Source organism: Peromyscus leucopus, chromosome 9, assembly GCF_004664715.2.
Source record: "Peromyscus leucopus breed LL Stock chromosome 9, UCI_PerLeu_2.1, whole genome shotgun sequence".
Taxonomy (NCBI): Eukaryota; Metazoa; Chordata; class Mammalia; order Rodentia; family Cricetidae; genus Peromyscus; species Peromyscus leucopus.
In genome coordinates this window covers 65,826,632-65,845,562 of record NC_051070.1, presented here as the reverse complement: position 1 = coordinate 65,845,562, position 18,931 = coordinate 65,826,632, and the positions used below count along the sequence as shown (strand labels likewise).

The 18,931-nt window shown below is 39.3% G+C and overlaps 1 protein-coding gene and 1 pseudogene across 2 annotated transcripts in view; both read right to left on the bottom strand.

Annotated features, from left to right (window-relative positions):
- The window catches only part of Xpo4 (exportin 4), a 91,818-nt gene that overhangs the window by 38,476 nt on the left and 34,411 nt on the right, over positions 1-18,931 (bottom strand). For both annotated transcript variants that reach the window (XM_028870410.2, XM_028870411.1), the window contains exons 5-6: positions 12,859-12,975; positions 11,993-12,146 (exon numbers count right to left, since the gene is read on the bottom strand). In XM_028870410.2, the coding sequence (XP_028726243.1) occupies positions 11,993-12,146; positions 12,859-12,975 (271 nt within the window). The remainder of the gene's footprint in view (positions 1-11,992; positions 12,147-12,858; positions 12,976-18,931) is intronic.
- On the bottom strand, positions 1,886-6,793 carry LOC114693852 (annotated as a pseudogene).

Here is an 18,931-nt window from a genome sequence, read left to right as displayed (position 1 = left end):
AGTTTCCCCCACACCCCCATGTTCATGAACTGAAGAATGTCCTCTATGAGACTGCTCTTACAAGATTAGCTAAACCTACTTCAATTCAGTTGTATACCATAAATCCTGTCTCCATGTTTAGCTGTATGCAGTATCCCTACCTCCCTGTTAATTGTATATAGTAACTGCTGAGCTTCCCAAGTGCTGTAGTTTCTCCATTAGAAAGCCCAGTCTACCTGATTTCATCTTGTCTGTGTCTTTTCTTCATGCCCTCACTGGCCCAGCCAGGCAAACTCCTGAAACCATGCAAAAACACAGCAACCCTAAGTGAATTTTAAAAATAGAGTGGAAGAGCAAATGTTCAAATAGCTTCAACAACATTCACCCAATTGAATGACATTTCCATTACTTTTATTCAGTCAAGCTCTGTACATTTGGGTACTGATGACAAGGATGCTGCTTTGGAGGTTGGCTCAGAGATTTCTATGCCATTAAACTCTTTCTTCTACATTCCACTCTGATACACTGACTACCTTTCATGAATTGGACTAGCAGGGCTAGTCATCAAAGCTGGATGGAAATGAAAAAGCTAGTTCACTGTCTTAGTTACTCTCCTATTGAGGTGAAGAAACTGTTGTTGGTTATTTTTTAACTCTAGCTCTTAGCTCTTTTACTCTTTGGGGGGCCCACCACCCAGCTCCCGAATAAATCACACAGGGAGGCTTATTCTTAATTATAAATGCCCGGCTTTAGCTTGGCTAGTTTCTTGCCAGCTTTACTTAACTTTAAATTATCTCATCTACCTTTTGCCTCTGAGCTTTTATCTTTCTCTATTCCTGTATATCTTTCTTTCTTACTCTGTTGCTGCTGTGTAGCTGGATGGCTGGCCCCTGATGTCAACCTCTTCCTCTTCTCTTGCTCCTTCCTTCTTTTCCAGATTTCTACTTTTATTTATTCTCTCTGCCTGCCAGCCCCATCTATCCTTTCTGCTGCCCCACTACTGGCTGTCAAGCTCTTTATTATACCACCAGGTGTTTTAGACAGGCAAAGTAACACAGCTTCACAGAGTTAAATGCAATATATCTTTGCATCATTAAAGCAAATGTTCCACAGTGTAAACAAAAGTAACACATCTTAAAATATATTCTACAACAAGAAATATCATGACCAAGGCAACTTATCAAAAAAAAAAGCATTTAATTGGGAGCCTGCTCACACTTTCAGAAGGTTAGTTCATTATCATCAAGGTAGGGAACATGGCAGCAAGCAAGCAGTCATAGAGCTAGGGCAGCAGCTGAGAGTCTCCATCTTATTCACAAGTATGAAGCAGAAAGAGAGCTAACTAGGAATAGTAGGGGCTTTTGAAACCTCAAAGCCCACTGCTCGGTGATACCTCCTCCATCAAGGCCACATCTCTTAGACCTTACCAAATTTCTGTCAACTAGGGACCAAGCATTTAAGTATATGAGCCTATGGGGTGGGGGACAATCTCATCCAAATCACCAAGTTTGCTCTTTCAAGGAATTGAAAACAAACAAACAGCTCAGGCTGAGATGTAGAACCACACTGTTAACCCTTATCACAGGGTTAACCCTAATCACTGAAGTTCTCTCGGTGGAGTATGTGATCTTTATCTAAAATATACAACACTATCAAAAGCGCTGTCAGAAGAACATTTAAAACTACCTTTGTATGTTCAACTGAGCAGACCAGTAATTTTCCATTAGTGGCAATCAATTTGTACAGACAATTATACTAATGCAATTAAGAACCCAAATCTAGCCTGGCAGTGGTGGTGCATGCCTTTAATCCCAGTCCTCAGGAGGCAAAGGCAGGCGGATCTCTGTGAGTTCAAGGCCAGCCTGGTCTACAGAGCGAGTTCCAGGGCTACACAGAGATACTGTTTTCAAAAACCAAAACCAAACAAACAAAAAACACCAAACAAACCAACAACAACAGAACTCAAAGGGTCAAACTCCCATGGTTATGATGTGCTTTCTATATACCAGCTTTCTAAAAACAAAGACTCTGCTGCCTACATTAAAATGCACAGAAAGACCTTCCAGGATCCACTTTAGGAATCATAAAGCAAAGCTCTGCACACACAGTCCTGATTTCTTCATGACTCACTTGTCACTTAAAGCAGGGAAGAACTCTATAACTCAGGGCAGCTCTATTCCCACCACCATGCCTTTCCAAATGAAGCAACACTACATGCTAAGCTGCACTGCACACTCCGTGACTGCCTTGCTGTGGCATTCATAGAGAAGGACGACACCGAAATAACCTAGGCTGGCTCGTGGAATTAAGAACTCAGCAGACAGAATTCCTTACAAGAGCTAAATAATTTTGAATAAATCATTTTCCAGTGAGAAGTATTATAGCAGATAAATCAGACTTGCCCAAACTGACATCTGAATAAATGAATTAAGAGGTAAGGGGTACCAAACAACGCTGTCACCAACACACAAACGCAAGCTTCAGCTTCTAAGACACCTGCGGCCTAAGTTTTTTCTTTTTCTTTTTAAGGTTTGTTTTATTTTAATGACTAATCCACCTGAGGCCAAAAGGCAGCCCACTATATACAGACATGAGGGAGGCTTTATTTTTTGGTCTCTTCCTCCTTGGACAGTCTTGATGAGCTCCTCCTGGTGCTCTCGTGCTTCCTTAAGTCTTAGACCTATGAGCCTCAGCCTGGTTAGCCAGGAGCTTCTTGCAGGCCTTGTCTGCCTTCAAACTGTGGATGTGCTCCATGAGAATCCGCTCCTTTGTGAAGACATTCCCTTTGACCTTCAGGTACAGGCTGTGATACAAATGGCGGTCAATCTTCTTGGATTCACGGTATCTGAGAAGTCAGCACAGGATTTGCATCCTTCTCATCTAGGTCACCTTCTAAGGCATTCAAGCATTAGCAGTACCCTTCCTCTTCCCTGTGCCCATATGCCTGCCCTTCAGTCGAGCCCAGAAATGGACAGTCACAGGCTTCTGGATGGTCAACCCATCTTTGATCAGCTTCTGGATCTACTGACGGGGCTTGGCATTGATGATTTCATTGGTCTCATTGGAGTCCAACCAGACCTTTTCACCACAGCGGAAGATGCTAGAGGCAAGCCTCTTCTGTAGCCTGAGCATACTCATGGCAATGCCATAGAAGCATTGTGTGGCACAGCACAATCTAGAACCCGGGGAGAACAGGGCACAGCATGGACGGGGGAAAGGCAGGCAGGAACAACATGTCCAAGAGCTATAAACTACACAGAATCTTCTCAACAATCAGACAGGTTACAGTCAGCAAAATTAACTATGCCCAAAGACTCAAGAGTCTGCTCTTCAATAGCTCTTTCCTCCCAATGACACAAGGTCAGAAATTCTGCTGTTTCTTTTTGGATACCTTTAATAATGTGGAAATACCTCTGAAATGGATAACACACACATAATTTCAAATATTGATTATTCATTTTACCTGTTTTCTTTCCAACGCATCGTATCAGATAGCAAAAGAAATATTAGTTGGTGTGAAACTAATTACTGAGAGGACAGAAAACACTTCACAACCCTACTTTTATATCTGTATTTAAATATTCTATCAGAATTTCTACACTGTTTTCCTCCACTTTCAAACAAACTTAGAGCTGATCCAACCAGAATGTAGTAAGACCCTGTATCATGAAGGCATGCACTCCACAAGCGGCTTCCTATCTTCCTCACTACCTCAGCTGAGCCCAGGCTATCCTAACATCTCTACCACTGGCCTAGCACCACAACATCACACCTTTCCTAAATCCTTACTTCTCCTCTCCCCTCGGACAATAAATATTCTCCTCTGCAACACTCCAAGTACAAGTGCATCAGCCCTGACTCAAACCTCTGGCCTGGAGGCAGCATAGCTGACCCACTCTGTGATATCTACCCTCACTAGGAAAGACTCAGTACCTAAGGTTTTGCCCTTCTCCCTCAAACAGGTTTCCACAGGTTCAGTGAAGTCTAAAGACAGGAGATGCAACTGAAAACCACCTCCCAGGTACCCCGGACACAGGCGCCGACTGTCTTTATTTCAAACTCTCAGCTCTGCTTCCCCATGTACTCAGCTGGTCTTCTCAGTCTCCTTGGCTTCGTTCTGTTTTCTAAGACCATGGCTTTCTGTCACTCTTTGCAGGACTGATACCACGACCTTAATTTCAATGTCCCACATTACAGTAATGACTCCCCAATTCTATCTTCACTCCAAATCATTCCCCACGAGACAACTCTACCAACAGGGAGTGTGGAGGGGTGTACCTAATCAGTAAAGCAGCATAATAAACCTTGGCATGCCAGATATTTTTAAAGGCTTCACAGAGACATAATTCACATACTACACAATTTGTTCAGTGACTCAATAGTTTTACTATACTCACAGTTATGTACCATGAACACATCTAATTTTAGAACAGACTCATCAGTCCAGAAAGAAGTTTGGTATGCTTTGCAGTCATCTCCTATGTTCCCAAACACACCACTGCTCTAGGTAACCACTGTGTGTTCTGTCTCTAATTCTGAACACTGCATATAAATGCAAGCATGTATTCAAGTACTCTCTAAATGGCTTCTTTCAAAATACTCTTTCTTAGTACAATGTTTTCAAAGTTTAACTGCGTTAGCACATCTAAGTACTTCACTTCTTTTAACTAAGAAATAATATTCCATTATATGGATATACCCCATTTCATTTATTCACTCATCAGCTGATGGACCTTTGGTTTAACTCCACTTTGTGGAGAATACTGCTGGGAACACTCATGTGCACATTTCTGTTTAGAGGACTGCTGATGTTCGGGGCCTGATAACTGTTTGCTGTAGGGCTTCCTGTGTACTCTTCAGAGTTTACCAGCATCCTTGCTCTCTTCCCATGAACTGCCAACAGAACTACAATTGTGGCTTGCTCACCCTATCACACGTGTATTTAGTAGGTGGTAATATATACATAGGCGGTAGGGTGAACAAGCATATTTATTTTTATAAACCAGTGGTTTCAGGAAATAGTTTCTTCCACACTGATCCATCAGTACTCCAAACTGAAGCGTAGGTAGAGTTGGTTTCATAGTTACAGAGAACCAACCATTCACTGACCAATAAGGCCATGCCCCAGCCTCTTCTACCCACATGTATATGAATAAAAGTGACTCATCACCTCGTACTATACATGAAAAGTTACTCAAGGTGGATCAAAAAATACAGAAATCACAGAATATAAACCTTTGTCACCATGGACCAGACTGTTTCTGATATACAATAACAAATTTTTAAAGGTTAGGCAAACGGGACATCATCAAAACTATAAATTTCTGTTTGAAGGATACTACAAAAAGTAAAGACCTCCATAACCACATGTGCTGGCTTACTGGTTTGTTTCTCATCGCTTACTCAGCTTGCTTTCTTCAACAATCCAAGACCTACTACCTAAGGTAGCACTGCCCGTGGGCCAGTCTTCCTGTCAAAGCCTCCTGCACAACTGAGACCACATGCATAAAGAGTGCCTATGGATCTTAGGTCCTTTCCCTGACAAAACCATCTGAAGGGAGAAAGGGTTTATTTTAGCTCACAGCTCAAGAAACAGTCCCTCATGGCAGGGAAGTAAAGGCAGCGGGAACTTGAAGGAGCAAGGCATGAATGCCTCCAAGCGAGGGCTCACCTTGCTTTCTCCATTTATATAGCCCAGCACATGCCTTTAATTTGAGTACTGGGCAAAAGGATCTCTATGGATTTGAAGCCATCATGGTCTATATATGGACTTCTGGGCCAGTTAGGGCTACATAGTAAGATCTTGTTTCAAAAAAGGAGGAGGAAGAAGAAAAAGGAGTTTGCCCACATCAATTAATGTAATCAAGATAATCATCCCCCCAGGCATGCCCAGGTCCATCTCCTAGGTGATCCTAGAGTCTGTCAAGCTCACAATTTACATTAACCATCACAACAAGGTAGCAACATGTTTTTCCTTTTGCTAAGGATTTAACCCTCACATTCCAAGCAAGCTCTCTATCACTAAGCTACAATCCTAGACCCATCAACATTGTTCTTAGGGGCCAAAAATTGAAACAACTACTCACCAATTGAGGAATGAGAAATAAAAATTGGTATGCCACACAACAAAATATTGTAAGAAAATTTAAAAACAATGACGTACTGACTAAAGTTGTACATTCTGCATAGGAGTTGACTATGCACTCTAATTAGAACACATAACACAAAGTTTTGAGCACACTACACTAAGTGAAAGAAGTCAATCACAGAAGACCATGTATCACGTGAGGTCATTTACAGAAATTGCATATTGAGGTAGCTGACAAAATGTAAACACACAATGCAGATCAGATAATATTGTATCAATGTTAAATTTTTCTTGTTTTTCTGTGTTTTGAAGCAAGGTCTCACCCACTATATACAGGTGTGTGTAATCCTTATGATTGTACCTCAAGCACTAAGATTAAAGGCATGTTCCTTGTACTGACAATGGTATCACAATTTTCTCTATATGACTCCTAGTATAATTAAAACACTTTTTATCATGCTGGAGATTGAACCCAGGGCCTTGCACATGTTAGGCAAGAACTCTACCACTGGGCTAAGTCCCTAGTACCTTCACAATAAGAAAATACACAACAATATTCAGAGGTAAATGATGATTTTTTTTTTTTAACTGTGTGTTTAAACATTACTTACTTCTATATGTGAAGGGAGGACAGGGGAGAGAGAATGGGATAAAATGTTAACAGGAGGTACAATCTTTTTTTTTTTTTGAAATTTATTTTTATTTTATATATATTGGTGTTTTGCCTGCAGGTAGGTCTATATGAAGGTATTGGATCCCCCGGAACAGGAGTCACAGTTATGAGCTGCCATGTGGGTCTGAATCAGTGCAATCTTAGTGAAGAGCACAGGGGAGCTGTCTGAGCTCTTCTTCATTTCCCCGAATTCTGGCAGTTAGACAAAAGCCAGCATTCCTGGGGAATTTGTGAAGTCTGTTCCCCTCTACCAAAGGAGTCCCTTCCCTTACTGCTAGCAGAAGGGAAAAGTGGCTATCTGTGGTATCGATTAGCACACCAATGAGCATGCTTGCTGCCAGTGTCCTCAGTATCACACAAGGACCTGTTCCTTCTCAGAGCTGCACTGGCATCCTCTCTTTTGCCCATTCTCTCTGTCTTCACTCACACACACACACACACACACACACACACACACACACACACACACACACACACACACACGCCACCACACACTCACTCCTCTCTCCTCTCTCCCTCTGCTCCTGTTCTCCTGGGCAGGTCCAGTCTGCTGGCCATGTTCAGTCTACTACTTTCTGTCTCTGCTCCAAACTCTTCCAGATGCCTCTGGCTCTTTTCTCCCTCATATCTACAATAAAAACCTTCCCTTTAACCACACCATGGAGTGATTATGTCATCAGTTTATACAGATAATACATCGAATAAAAAGATTAAAAACTAAAATATACTGTAAAACTACACATCAAGATTTATATAGGTGAAATAACAAAAATAGTAACAAAAAGATTTACATAGGTTAATAAACACAACCTTATTTAGCATGGTATCATTCTAAATGATCAAATGCATTTAACACAAGATAAAGACATTTTATTTTTTTTTATTTATTTTTTATTTTTTTATTTTTTGGTTTTTCGAGACAGGGTTTCTCTGTGTAGCTTTGTGCCTTTCCTGCAACTCACTTGGTAGCCCAGGCTGGCCTCGAACTCACAGAGATCCGCCTGGCTCTGCTTCCTGAGTGCTGGGATTAAAGGCGTGCGCCACCACTGCCCGGCAAGACATTTTATAAGGCCTATTTACTACCATTTGTTTTCCCTAAAAGACAATCATTTTTTTAAAGTGATCAATTTGCATTTTAATTAAGCTTCACTATTTGATCCTCTTTATGGTACAAATCTAAATAATTTTTCAGTTTTTCCCCTACCAACTGAATATGATGAATGGATAGATGGATCTCTAAGTAATTGTCAAAATTATAACTTAGCCAGAATTGGGTTCTTTAAGAAAGATTTCCTTTAATTAATATCCAAATTGTATCTTAGTTTAATTCCATTGCCAAGTTTTCTTAAACTGAAACTTATCTACTCAAAAGAGTATTCAGTTATAGTCCCACCCACCAATATATGGAACTATACTAATTACTGGTCACATAAATACTCACTCATTAGCATGAAGTAGAAAAACATTCAAGAGCCAGCCATGGTGAGACATACAAGAACTTTCAAAGCTGAGGCAGAACTGAGAGTTCAATGCCAGTGTCTCCAGCCCCCCCCCTTTTAAGTATCATTTATGTATATGTGTGTCTGTGCATGTATGTATGGGTGTCATGGAGGCCAAAGAAGGATAATAGATCCCCTGGAGTCAGACAGGCACTTACAAGTTGTCCAACATCAGTGCTGGGAACCAAACTTGAATCTCTGGAAGAGCAGCAAGCAGTTTTAACCAGATTAGCCATCTTTTCTGATCCGGTCCCTTTCCTTTGGATCTTGTGTATTGAAGGCTGGCCTCAAACTCACTATGTACCGAGGATAACCTTGAACTTCTGACTCTCCTGACTCTACCTCCTGAAGGCTGAGATTACAGGATTCACACCTCACCCAGCAACCCTCCAGACCTTTAGAGGAATTATTTCCTTTGGTAACACTGCAGTAGTTATTTTCTAATGCTTTATCTAAGGACTTCATAAAATATTTTATGAGTGTGTATCTTTCAGACAAACTTTGTTTCCAAACTCTTAAGGAACTGTTCCTCGTTTCAAAACAGTAACTCTCTGCCAACTGTATTTTCCCCTAAAACAGACACTTTAGAATTGGCTATGATATATGCAGTGTAATTTTTGTTGATTTCACTACATACATAATTAATGTTTTGATAGCTCCATATGGACTGGTACTTTTAAAATCTGTTCCAAGTTTTTTCAATGTATTCTTGTTTTGTTGGTTTTCTTGAAACTCAGTCTTGCTATGTAACTCTAGTTGGCTTTGAACTCACAGTAATCCTCCTTCCTCAGTCTCCCAAGTGAATACTGTGATTAGGCATGTGCTACCATACATGACCAAGTCTTCTTCTCCAACCCCCAAAAGACAGGGTTTCTCTGTGTAGTCCTAGCTGTGCTGGAACTCGCTCTGTAGACCAGGCTGGCTTCGAACTCAGAGATCTGTCTGCCCCTGCCTCCTGAGTACTGGGATTAAAGGTGTGCACCACCACTGCCTGGCTTCATACATATTATTTTATGTATATTGGAGTTTTGCCTTCATGTATATCTGTGCACCACTTGAGTGCCTAGAGTCCAAGGAGGCCAGAAGAGGGCATCAGATCTCCTGAAATGAGTTAGATGGTTGTGTGCTGGGAACTGAGCCCTGGTCCTCTAGAAGATGCTAAGCCATCTTTCCACCCCTGTTTTTTATTTTATTTATATATTTTTTATTCCTCTTTTATACAATATACCCCAACTGCAGTTACTTCTTCCTCCCACACCTCCCATATCCCCTAGATCCATTCTTCCTATTTCCCTTCAGAACAGAGCAGGCCTCCCAAGGGTATAAATTGAACGTAGCATAACAAGTTACAATTAGACGGCCAGGCAGTGGTGGTGCACGCCTTTAATCCCAGCACTCGGGAGGCAGCCTGGCAGGTGGATCTCTGCGAGTTCAAGGCCAGCCGGGTCTACAGAGCTAGTTCCAGGACAGCCAGGAGCACACAGAGAAACCCTGTCTCGAAAAACCAAAACAACTACGACAACAACAACAACAACAAAACCAAATTATAATAAGAGGCTAAACAAACCCTTATATTAGGGCTGGATGAGACAACCTAGTAGGAGGAAAAAGGTCCCAAGGGCAGGCAAGAGTCGGAGACACCTCTACTCCCACTGTTAGGAGTTCCACAAAAACAGCAAGCTAACAACCAGAATCTGCAGAGAACCTAACACAGGCCCAAGCATGCTTAGTGATTGCCACTTCAATTGTTGATGTTGTTTTGTTTGTTTTAATTAAAAAAAAAAAAAAAAAAAAAAAAAAACTAGGACAGGGACTTGTCTAATCTGTCTTCATGACAAGATCCTGCTACTTAAACTATAATATTAGACTTCTGAATAAAGTCTGCCGAACCATCTTTTAAAAACAAACAAGGGGCTGGGAGATGGCTCAGCGGTTAAGAGCACTGGCTGTTTTTGCAGAGCAGGACCTGGGTTGGATTCCCAACACCCACACAATGGCTCACAGCCACCTGTAACTCCTGTTCCAGAGGATCTGATAACCTCCTCTGAGCTCCATTGGGACCAGGCACAAGTGTGGTGAGCAAAAACACGTGCAAGGCAAAACATTCATATAATAAAAGTAAATAAAGATTTAAATTTTTTAAAAAAGCAAACAAACAAATAAACCAAGTTGGATGTGGTGGACGTACACCTGTAATTCTACCACTTGAGAATGAGGAAAATATGATCATAAGTTTAAGACCAGACTGGTAGATTTTGAGGTTCTGTCTTACCTCAGAAAGGATGGAGGGAAAAGAAAAGAAAGAAAATAAAACGTGAAGCATGCAATATAATATTAAAAAGAAGATATTTTAGAAATAAAGTTAAGAAAGCCTGTGTCTAGGGGTGGCAGCTCAGGGATAAAATTTTAACATACTGGAGAGTTGAGGCAGAAGGATAGTTGTGGGCTAAAGGCCAGCCTGGGATACAGTATCAGTTATCTCAAAAATATGAAACAAGAAAGAAAGTACATGCCCCTTACAACTCTAAAAAATTAAATTAATGTATTAAAGACATAAAGTTGGTTAATGAGTGAAAGATGAAGAATAGGCATAAAAGGAGAACATGGTTAAGTTGATAGCAAGCTTCATTCTAATGTGACTGTCCTTGGCAAAGAAGCCTGGAGAATTCCTGGTTTAACGAGTCAGTGGCTCACTTTATCTCATAGCACCTGCCTTTCACAGTTAGTTTTCTAGTAGGTAAATATAGTAACTTGAAAATGGAAATCACAGCTTACCATGCATCTTAAGTCTCACAATTTTACAGATCTCAAACCTACATATATGAATGCAGCAGATAGATCTTGACTGTTAGAATAAAGATTAACCTCATCCTAAAGCTCTGATAAAACTCACCATCCATTTTTAATCTTTTTAGAAGCAGCATTTTTCTCTGAAACAGACACTCGTAAAGCCCCGGGAAAGAGCTGACTAAAGACATCTAGAACAGGTCATACTGAATTTTCTATACCAGCCACAACTGTACTAGATTAAAAGGAGCATGACACGGGGAGTTAACTGTAGGCCTATTTTATTCAGAGATGCCAAGAGCTACATAAAAGCAGCTAACTCTGAGTGTGTTAAAAATGCTGTTTCAGTTAATTTAGTCAACAACCAACATCCTCTTTCTGTTTGGAAAAAATTAAGATTCAGAAAGGTTCAGCAATTTGCTGTAGATGAACTGAGGCTTGAACCCAGGTCTGCCTGACTGAACAATGCTACAAGCAGGCACTCCAGTACCCTAAGGCACAACATGACACTTGGTAGCAGATGCTCTAGACCGAAAGCTTATCACTAACTTATTGCATACACATACAATTCATAAAGGTAAAACCAGAGCCTTTTTAACCAAAGAAAGTCAGCCAAAAAATCTAACTGAATCACATATCCAAGGAGCAAACGGCTCTACTATGGTATAAAAACGCACTTTGCACATTTTGTCTTTTCCTTCCTGGGAATGCTATCTTCTTCCTCAGTCAGCAACAGCCTTATTAGACACCAAATGTTTTCATACACTCAATCCTTTTCAACAAAGTAGTTCTACATAGTCTACTGTACTATGGTTTAATAAAATTCCATTTCTCCAAAAAAAAAAGAAAAATTCCATTCAACAGAATGCTTTATAAAAAAGCTAAGGACATAAAGGACTGAGTTTCATGGTTAAGTTTTCTACAAAGTCACCACATATACAACCCTTCCCATTGTTAAAAGGATATAATTTGGAGGGAGAAAATTCCAGCTCAGGACTTGGTTGGCTAGTGCAAGGTACCGCTGAAACACCGAGGACATCTGAGCACTGAGGTTCTCCCGCCTGCTGAACTCCTGCAGAACTCCAACCGTTAACATGAAGATTTGGCGAAGGTCTTCTTCCTATGGTCAATAAATCACACCAAGTTTTGCATGACACTTACTCAAAATGCATTCCTTTTTAGAATCATAAAACAAAAACCTTAAGGTTTCCAACAGATTGCTTTACTTCCTTAAGAATGTTTTCCATCTTGAGGCCGCTAACCAAAATGACATCAGTGTGCTTTCAAGTGACACCATTCACTGGAATATAAGTGCTCCTCCTCCGGGCAGGAAAGCCTGTGAGGGCGAATGTGACTGCAGAGCTGGCAGAGTCGGTTGCTATAGTGCACAGACTTAGGACTCAAGCCAATGCCTTCACAGAGCTTTACTCCAGAGCCCAACAATACATGAGAGAGACAAAGAGCCCACACCATCAGCAACAACATTTTAAATACATGACCCTCTTTGGCATTGTGCCAGTCCTATTTTTAAGGCCAGCAGAATCCTATCAATTGAAATAGTTATATCTAAACATGAAAAATGATAAACTAAGGAATATTTATTATAATATTCTTTTTTTGTTTAAAGATGAGAACTGAATAATTTAATTAACTTCAACTTATCAATTACAGTAATCAAACTTACCAATTTACTATATAGCCTATGAAATCTCAGCACAAGTCTTCAGGCATAAGCTATCAAACATCCAAAACATATGCTCTTGCCATTAGGAACAAACTGGGCAAAAAGTAGACTGTCCAGTAATTAAAACACAAAGCAAAGATATCAATACCTGAAAAACTCGTTTGCAGTTCCCATGGAATTCCATACTCAGTCCAATGTTGCTAGTTTTACTTGAACTTGAGAACTCACTCAACAGTGCAGTCAGAATAGAACAGGCCAGAGTTTGCTATATTCAATAAGAAATAATTATAAGGCATTAATTTTTTCAAAGCTTTGTTTCAACAGATTTTGCTCAAACATATTCTCTGTGTGCTGTCTGTCTGAGCTTTAGAACCTCTAACTCCCCAGCAGAGACCTGGGTACGGCAAAGAAGACTGGCTCTCCTTTCAAAGTAATATGGTGAATGTTAACAGCACACCTCACCTCAAGTTACACCAATCAATGTAGGACTGAAACTCAAGGCATGAGTCTACTCAACCCTAAAGTTCAACTGACATTTTAAATAATTCAATAATTGTTAAATGTCCTGTTTCATTTAACTTACACAAAAACTGATACATTTATTTTACGCTTGAAAGAACCATGACTTGAAGAGGGTAGGTGATTACCAGAAGCCACCAACATTCAGATTGTGTCTCCCATTCTATGTTCTGATGAATGTAAAATGTAATTTTCAAACAGATGAAACACAACACAGACTTTAGTTTCCAAAATATCAAACAGGTAGTACCTCAGAACTTTTTAAATCAAAGAAAGAAACTTTTCCTTTTCACTGGATCCACCAGATAGAATATCAAGTCATTAATCTTATTCACAGACTATGTAGAGTCAAGGTAATAAGGATGGAGATAAGGACATGAATTATTTTGGCACATCCCCAGGGGTTAAACAGAAATATGCACACTACCTCTGAACCCCCGCAAGATTAAAGTCAAGATGATACTATTTCTGCAAGCTTATACAACAGCTGACCACAGAGGGACCCACCCCACCAACTGCAGCATCTTTGTTCAAAAAATGCTTCTGATGTTAGTACCTTGACCTTACAGATGCTTAGCTTGGCAAATCTTAGCAAACAGATATAAGGTTAAATTCCTAAAGACTGTAGGGCAGATATTTGCTTAAGGTAAATGACAGTTACATGGATGAACGATATACTACTTTTTTAAAAAGCACTTAAAATTTTCCTTTAAAAACGTTTTTTTAAAAATTTTAAAGGAAATAGTTACTGTTTACCTCTTAACCTCAATAAAAATAAGCACAGGTATGCAACTTTATGTTGCCTGGAGAATCCAGAAGTTATCTATGAAAGGTGCCTTCTACAATGATGAAAGTCCTCTGGATATTAGTTTAGTTTTCGTGCACACATATACACTTGGGTTTTTGTTGTTAATAACTAGCTGTACTGAGGGTTGAACCCAGGTCATTATAGTCATATGGCAAGTGCTCCTCATCAGAAATGAACTTAGCCCTGTCCCCACACTCAAAGTTTATTTCAAAATATACACTTATTTTAATACAAAAGTTCCCTCAGCTCCAAATCTTGGAGAAAAATACATGCCTGTTTGAATACCATTGTGAGACTGAGGAAGACGGTCTGAGAAATTAGTTACAGACATCTCATATAGAGAGCAATTATCCCTGTCTTACTCTTCAAAGGGACTTCAGACATTTATCAAGTAAAATAATCTTCATTTTAAAATGGCTTCCTTTTAAATGGTGATTAAAGTGCCAGTCATCAGCGGAGTGTAGAGGCACAGTCCATAGTTCTCTAAATCCTCCTTATTTGGAAGCTGTGGCAAAGAGATCATCTGAAGCCAGCTTAAGACTATATATATATATAATTATATATATAATTTTATTTATTAATATAAAATTAATTTATTTGTTTATTAATATAAAATTAATATAAAATAAAAGCACCATCAGTCAATACTTCACAGATACATTTAAATAAAATTGATCATCTTCAAATGTGATTATGTGTACATTATGAGAAATCTGGTGGGGGAATATACTAAATAAAATAATAAGCAAAATTAAATTAAATTAATAAAACTTGGAGGAAAATATTAACTCACAAGTCCTAATGACTTCTAAGACTCTATAATTCTAATAGTCTACATGTTTGTAACTCTTAGTCTTAGCATCTTTTTCATCTTTTCTAAATAAGACCTTATTGATTATATTATGAAGAGATAAAATATTTGAAAAAAATATCTTCTTAAAACAAGAAAATTAATTCCAGAATCTCACATATCAATCACAGAACACAGTTCACACTTGAACTTACATGAAAACACAGACACTTGAAATCCAGAAGCTTGTTAAATGCAAACTGACATCATCCTTACAAAAAATGCTCTAAAATACTTTTCACAAGTAATTGATAACACAGGTTGGTTTCTGGTACTTTCACAAAGTGGTATAGTTTCAAAACTATAGTCATTTCAGATTTTTAGTACAGTGTCTAACTATTAAAACATATATTCACAATAAAGATTTGCTTTCATATGAAATTAATATTTTCTAAGCTCATATTAATAGCCAAATGAAAAGAGAAAAACAAAACCCCAAGGCAAAGCTAGTGAGAACCTTGCTAGGTGACTGAGGATTTCGATAAGTAGACTTCCTCTAGCTACACAGGAGAGTTCAGCAGACAGAAGCCAGCTGCATCAAGAAACAGAGCCATCCAACAAAGCAAGCTCACGTTAAGGATGCACATACTAACCCATAGAGGCCAGTGAGTACAGAGCCTCACTCTCTCTCCCACGCCAGCCCACTCTCCAAAGTGAATGGACACTTACTAAGGAGAGTGAGGGAGTCTCCTGCGGTGGACGGGCTCCGAAAGAGGAGCACCACTTTAGCCCTTATTCTCAGTCCATGAGCATCAAGAGCCAAATGCGTTCTCATCACAGCTTTGCCTTTCTGACCATAAATATACTATTTTTAAATTATTTTTTCAGCCTATGAAAATTATATAGTATAATTTTAATCTAAGAAAAACTAGAAGGTTAAAAAAAGTTCAAAGAAAATACAATTGCCTATAATCTTATTGTCCCGGGGTTATTATTGTAATAGTTATTTATAGTTCCTTTAATTTCTTAATGCATGTATACACATTAGTTATAGAATAGCTAACAATTTATATACTTTATACTCCTTTTTCCACTTTAGTTTTAAAACAAAAAGAAATCTTTAAGTAAAAACTGTTTTGTATTTTATCACTTAGAAACTTAAGAAATATGTGAAGTATGGAGATATCAAATGCTATTTTGAGCCATACCTAAAACAATCACCTCTCAAAGAACTGAATTCAGTAAGACATTTCCAAATACTAAAAACATCCAAGAATTCAATCTCTCGTTAATTTGAAAATCTTGTATGGACATGAGATTAGCATCATAAACTCTAATTGGATTAGACTACTCTAACTAAAGGATGCCAAATGAATAAACTCATTCCTTGGAGAGAGTGAACTAAGGACTGATGATAAATAAAAGAACAAAGCAAAGTACTCTGCTATATATCAACAAAGTAGTTCTCCCTAGTCACAAGACAACTAAGCATATCATAACTGTGTAAGATTCTCGATTCCCATGTTTACTCACTTTCAGTACTTAATGATGACAGGAAAGCCAAGCAAAAAGCAGCGCCAAGGGACAGTTTCCCAGGTCAGAAGGAAGAACTGTCCTCCCTGCCTGGGAGAGAGCACCAACTTTGGGTCTCACCCCTGGAGAAGGTTCCTGTCAGCTTGCTGCAGGCATTCAGTGCTCAGGGGACACAAGTGCAGTGCCTTTGACTCCCCCTCCAACGACCAGCACTTTTAAGTGCTGTCCCTGCCTTTGTCAGTCACGGCCAGCTAGCATTCTATACTATAGACAGCCACTCTGATACTCAGGAGGGTCAGAAGCAAAAGCTGCCGTTAGGAATTCCAGTGAAATCTGAGGAAAACTGAGAAACAGGAGATTTTCATACTGAAGAGGGATCTGACCGAAACCACAGCACAAATTTTCAGTTTTAAGAGGTTATGACAAGAGCGCTTCATTTATCTAGATCATAAAGAACAAGTCCATATCTGTTACTTTCTAAATTCAACAAAAATATTTTGAAAAGAAAATTTACACCTTGTACATTTTTCTAAGAGAAGCCCTTTTATATCAACTCTATGACAATAAATGACTACTTGGAAGTCACTCAAGAAAATAGGCCTTAGGTCCTCGGACAAAGGGATATCAGCTCTCCTGCTTGCTGATTTATGTCGACTTCATAGGCAGGGTCCCTCAAGTGGCCTCTGTGGTAGCCTATGATTCACTGTGGTTCATTGAGGCTGGCAACATGACAACCACCAGCAGGCAGTTCTTTATTGATCATTCTCATTTGCTAATTTAGAAAGCAAGTAACAAAATCCATTGTGCTGGTGTCTGAGATACATTATGAGTAAAAACACTATAGGAATCCTTAGTGATACAAGAAGTCTACTGTGTAGACCAGGGAAACAGAAAAATGTAAATTCAAACAGTCTGTTTCCCATTTAACTGCTGGCAAGGCATTTCATTTATCATGCCGATAAAGTCTCATCTACTCTCTGCCCTACTAATCTAGTTACCTTGGGTTCAGATTAAATGATGTGTTGAAAGCACTATGTAAATGCAGCAATTAAAATGAGGTGGAGTGAAGGTAGTGTTTGTATAATTATCCTAAAATTGAGTTGTTTTGGCCCTTACCGTGACTGCCATCTAATTCTGTAAAGTTAGAAATGCAAGATAATTACCACTCAGAAATAGAGGAGGATCATTAAATATTGCTGGAAAATAAATGCATGTTTCCGTAAAAATTAATTTTTATGTGTATGAGTATGTATTTATGTATGTATGTAACCAGAAGAAAGCATTGAATCTCTTGGAATAGGAGTTATAGACAGTTATGAGCCACCATGTCGGTGCTGGGAACCAAATCCGGAGCCTCTACAGGAACAGCAATTGCTATTAACCACTGAGTAATCAATCCCTCAAGTCCCACTCTCATTTCTGCTGTTTATAAGTTCAGATCACTAAAGCAAATGGAAGACAGTGCAATAAGGTCTCAATCTCACAAAAAGAAGTGTTCATGAGCTGAGAATGTAGTTCAGCTGGTAGAGTGCTTGCCTAGAATGCATGAAGCCCTGGTTTAGATCACAGGCATTACATAAAACTGAGTGCTGGGGTACATGGCTGCAATTTTGGTACTTGGGAGATGGAGACAGAAGGATCAGAAGTCCGAGGTATCCATGGCTATATCCCAAATTTCTGGGTCAACCTGGGATACATGACACCTGCTCTCAAAGGAAAACTGTTTTCATGATATAGCTTTTCACTGAAGTACTGGAAATTCAAAAGTTTATTCACTAGCTGACAATTCAAAAAAGAAAAAACTGTCTTCATGCTAAAATTCTTACAGCAGCATTCACACTTCTTGTCCAAGCCATTCATTTCATGCTGATGGAAAACAACACCACCCTCAGAGACAGCTTGTCTTCCCAGTTCACAAGCACAAGACACTAACTCCAGCTGACAAAATAGAATGCTCTAGTTCAGAGGGAGGATTGTCTCTTATAATAGCCTGGCTCTTGCCTCAGGATCTTTATTACCAAGAATAAACTGTATGAAAGGTTGCCCTACTATATAGCAGACCTCCAGCTGTTCTTCTAAGAAAACATCAATGAGACTTTGCGATAAGGGAGATTAACTTGGCTATCGCATCCAGGGGCAGCCCTGGGTAGACAAGTGAATTTCTCACCCACTTCTGGCCAACATAAAAAACAGGAAGAAAGGAGGCTTAAATGTTGCATTAACTATCTTTCAAAATGATTTAACATAGGCTTATCTTATTACTTCCAAAGGAAATAAGGCGAACATGAAACAGATTAAAATTCTAGTTTCTATGTCAGCCTAAAAAATAACCTAAGCTAGGTAAGTTCCAGGCCAGCCTGGTCTACAGAACGAGTTCCAGGATAGGCTCCAAAGTTACACAGAGAAACTCTATCTTGAAAAACCAAAAACCAACCAAACAAATAAACAAAGACCATAAGCTACTTTTCTAGGAAGGAGAAAACTAGTATTATCTCTGTCAAACTAGTATTGACAGGAGGCCTGACAGTTCCCAACTGAGATGAAATAAACACAGCACCCATCACAAGCACC